The 3,910-nt window shown below is 72.8% G+C and overlaps 1 protein-coding gene across 1 annotated transcript; it reads left to right on the top strand.

Moving 5' to 3' along the window:
* Nucleotides 1-1,068: 1,068 nt before the first annotated feature.
* On the top strand, nucleotides 1,069-3,904 carry LOC118157915 (sterol regulatory element-binding protein 1-like; the record flags this gene model as incomplete). Its single annotated transcript, XM_035312450.1, is given in 9 exon segments — nucleotides 1,069-1,223; nucleotides 1,225-1,468; nucleotides 1,648-1,829; nucleotides 1,931-2,071; nucleotides 2,156-2,374; nucleotides 2,463-2,577; nucleotides 2,678-2,892; nucleotides 3,301-3,505; nucleotides 3,713-3,904. Coding segments are annotated over 9 exon segments (1,666 nt in total), but the record flags the coding sequence as incomplete, so codon positions are not given.
* Nucleotides 3,905-3,910: the final 6 nt, after the last annotated feature.

Below are 3,910 nucleotides of genomic sequence, written 5' to 3'. Positions count from 1 at the left end.
GGCGCGGCCGCGGGGCTGTCTGGGGGCGGCCGGCGGGCGCGCGGGCGGCGATTGGCGGAGTCGGCATCACCCCATCGCCGGCCCCGCTCCAGGCCTGGCGCGGGCGGCAAGCAGGGAGGGCCCCGCGGGGAGAGGAGGCGAGAAAATGGCTTGAAAATATCCCAGCGCCTCGGCACGAGGCTGAGCGGAGGCCTTGGCTTCCGTGTGGAGACCCCCAGCTGCGCCCACCCCGCCGGCCGCACGGCGTGCGCGCTGGAAGGTACCCCCGGCCTCATCCTCCCCGTGGCTCGGGGGGCTTCGCCGCCGCCCCTTCCCGCTGCGTGGGGTGCCCCGGGGTGTGGGGCACCTCGGCGGGGGCGTCCTGGGGTCTGGGGGCCTGGGGGTGCCTCGGTGGAGGCCCCCCCCGTGGGTCGTCCCGGTGGTGGCAGCTTGGGGTGCTCCGTGCGTTCAGCTGGGGGTGCCCAAGTGGGGGCACCCCGATGCGGGCATCCCGTGGGGGCATGGAGGGGGGTGGTGATGTGGGGGTGCTGGGGCACGGCAGTGGGGGTGTCCCGGGTCTGTGCCCCCCCCCCCCCAGTGAGGGGGGCAGACCCCTGAGATCAGTGCTGCTTCACCCTGCGCTTGCCGTGCTGCTCTGCTGGGGGGGTGCGGGGGGCACCTGGGGTGGGGGGGGTCCTGCATGCGGTGCCTCCCTGTCCCCACCCGAACCTGCTCCCTCCCCCCGATACGGGGGCTGCTTTGGGGGCTGTCGGGGTTCCTGGTGCACGGGAAATGAATGAGGTGGAATGAGGGCTGGAAACCTCTGAGCTGGGGGGGGACACACACACACAGACCCCAGCCCCGACACATGGGCGCCGTGCCTCAGTTTCCCCACTGGCAGAGCGGGAGGAACAGGGCATGGCGCTTCCCTGGGAATTTTGCTCCGGAGAGAGCCCCTGGCTGTGGGGACCCCTCCCCAGAGCACCGGGCAGGGCTGAGCGCCGTGGGGCTGGGGACCCCCAGGGGTCTGGGGACCCCTCGCGAGGTCCAGGACCACCGCTGACGGGGCGCGGGGGGGCTGTTTTGCAGACATGCTCCAGCTGATCAACACGCCAGACAATGACTTCTCGGGGCTGTTCGACTCTCCCTTCGGTGCCCCCGACAGCACCGTGCCCCCGGGGCTCCCACCCGCCCCGAGCACCCTCGGCACCTACCTGGGGCCCAGCAAGCCGCCCCCCCGCCGCCCCCCCGGGCAATGTGTACCCGGGGCCCCCTGGGCTGGCAGCCTTCACCCCGCAGCCCCCTGCCCCTCTCCTGCCAGCCCCCGGCCCCCCAACAGCCCCGGGGGTGAAGGAGGAGCCATCGGCCGTGCCCAGCAGCCAGCCCCAGCCCGGCGTGATGCTGCCCCCCCCCAGCTTCGTCCCCGCGTCCCCCGGCCAGTTCAGCCCCCAGCCCTTGGTGGGCTTCCAGAACCAGCACGGCTTCCCCGGTGAGGATTTGGGGGTGCACGGGGGGGGGGGTATAGGGAGGAGGGGGGTCAGGGCTGCCTGATTCTGGGCAGGGGGCTCGGTGCGGGGGGTTCTGGCTGGGAGCTGCAGGGGGGTGCCTCCCCGTGAGGCAGTGGTGCTGGGGGGGGTCCCCTAATGCCACCCTCTGCTCCGTGCCCAGCCGTGCAGCCCGGGGGGGCCGGGCAGAGCCCCCTGCCCACCCCGCAGCCGGTCCAGCCCGTGGCGACACTGCCCGGCCCCGTGCAGAGCGTGGCACCCCAGCAGCTCCTGGCCCCCGGACCCCCCCCTGCCACCACCACCGCCGCCCCCCAGCCCGTCTCACCCCAGATCCAGCCGGTGCCGGTAAGCCCAGAACCGGGGATTGCGCACGTGGTGGAGGAGGGGGGGGGGGTCTGGTGGCACCCCAGCCCCTCTGACCACCCCCTCCCCGACCCCCCCCCCAGGTGCTGCTGCAGCCCCACTTCATCAAGGCTGACTCCCTGCTGCTCACGGCCGTCAAGACGGACGCCGGCAGCGCCAAGACCTCCGGCATCGCCTCCCTGGCCACCAGCGCCGGCGGCACCGCGGCACCGCTGCAGGTGCCGGTAGGTGCCCCCACGGGGAGCCCCGGGGAGGGCTGGGGACGCTCGGGGACCCCCCCCCGCCGATGCCTCCCTGCGTCCCCGCAGGCGCTGGTGAGCGGAGGGACCATCCTGGCCACGGTGCCGCTGGTGGTGGACGCCGAGAAGCTGCCCATCAACCGGCTGGCGCCCAGCGGGAAGCCGGCGCTGGTGCAGAGCAAGGGGGAGAAGCGGACGGCGCACAACGCCATCGAGAAGCGCTACCGCTCCTCCATCAACGACAAGATCGTGGAGCTCAAGGACCTGGTGGTGGGCACCGAGGCCAAGGTGGGAGCCGCGCCGGGGCCGGGGCCGGGGCTGGGGTCAGGAGGGGGCTGCCCGCGGTGGGGCTGAGCCCTCCCCTGCCCTCCGCCAGCTCAACAAGTCGGCGATCCTGAGGAAGGCCATCGAGTACATCCGCTTCCTGCAGCAGAGCAACCAGAAGCTGAAGCAGGAGAACCTCAGCCTGAAGATGGCCGTGCAGAAGAGCAGTGAGTGCCGCGGGGTGGGCAGGTTCTGGCCGGGGTCCGTTCTACCCCCAACCCCCCCACCGCCCCCCGACCCGTCTCAGCCCTGCCCCGCTCCCCGCAGAGTCCCTCAAGGACCTGGTGGCCTCCTGCAGCAGCGGGGGGGCCAAGGCGGAGGCCCCCATGGAGGTGGTGAAGGCGGAGGTGATGGAGATGCTGACGCCGCCGCCCTCGGACGTGGGCTCCCCCACCCGTGGCAGCCCCCTCTCGCTCAGCGGGGGCAGCAGCAACAGCAGCAGCGACTCGGAGCCCGACAGCCCCCTCTGCGACCACGGCAAGGTGCGGGGGTGTGCTGGGGAGGGGGTCCCCAGGGGGCCAGGAGCCAAGCGGGAGGGATGCTGGTGTGGGAGCCTGGCCCCTTCTCCCTTAGGGTGCTCCTCACCCAGTGCAGGGCTGGAGGGAGGGATGCGGGGGATCCAAATCCCTTATTATGGACCTGGTGCGGGTATCCTGCACCCCATATCCACGCCCTAAGCATGTGCCTCACCCCCATGCTGCATGCCCATGCCCTGTATAGTCCATGCCATGCCCGTACCGTACCCGTACCCCACACCCATGCCCTGTGCTCCATGCCCTGTACTCCACCCCCAGGCTTCTGCCCCATCTATCCGTGCCTGAACCCCATCCTCTGCCCCCCCCCCCCCCCGTGCCCCGTTCCCGAGGCTGACGGCGCCTCTGCCCGCCCAGGTGAAGCAGGAGCGCCCGCTGCCCTCGCCCGGCAGCCAGGGCATGCTGGACCGCTCCCGCATGGCCCTCTGCGCCTTCGTCTTCCTCTGCCTCTCCTTCAACCCCCTGGCCTCCCTGCTGCGGGGCTCCGGCACCCCGGCCCCCGTGGGGAGCCCGGGCACCGCGGGTCCTGGCAGGAGCATCATGGCCGAGGCCGGCACCGTGGGTAAGAGCTGGAGCGGGGTGGAGGCCGTCGGGATAGGGGTGGGGAGGATGCTGTGCCTGGGGTACAGGCTTGGGATGGAGGCCGCTGGGGTGGGCTGGAGGCCGTTGGGGTGCGGGGTGTTGGGGTGGGGGTAAAGGCCATGGGTTGGAGGCCGCTGGGGTGGGCACCACGGGGCTGGAGGCCGCTGACCGCCGTCCCCGCGCGCAGAGGAGCCGTGGGGGTGGTCGCAGTGGCTGTGGCCCACGCTGGTGTTCTGGGGGCTGAACGCGGCGCTGGTGCTGGGGGCCGTGGTGCGGCTCTTCGTCTGCGGGGAGCCCGTCACCCCCCCGCACTCCGAGTCCTCCGTCCTCTTCTGGCGCCACCGCCGCCAGGCCGACCTCGACCTCGAACGGGTAAGCCCCGCCC

The sequence above is a fragment of the Oxyura jamaicensis genome (assembly GCF_011077185.1).
Source record: "Oxyura jamaicensis isolate SHBP4307 breed ruddy duck chromosome 14 unlocalized genomic scaffold, BPBGC_Ojam_1.0 oxy14_random_OJ170, whole genome shotgun sequence".
NCBI lineage: Eukaryota > Metazoa > Chordata > Aves > Anseriformes > Anatidae > Oxyura > Oxyura jamaicensis.
This window is presented reverse-complemented; position numbering and strand designations above follow the sequence as displayed.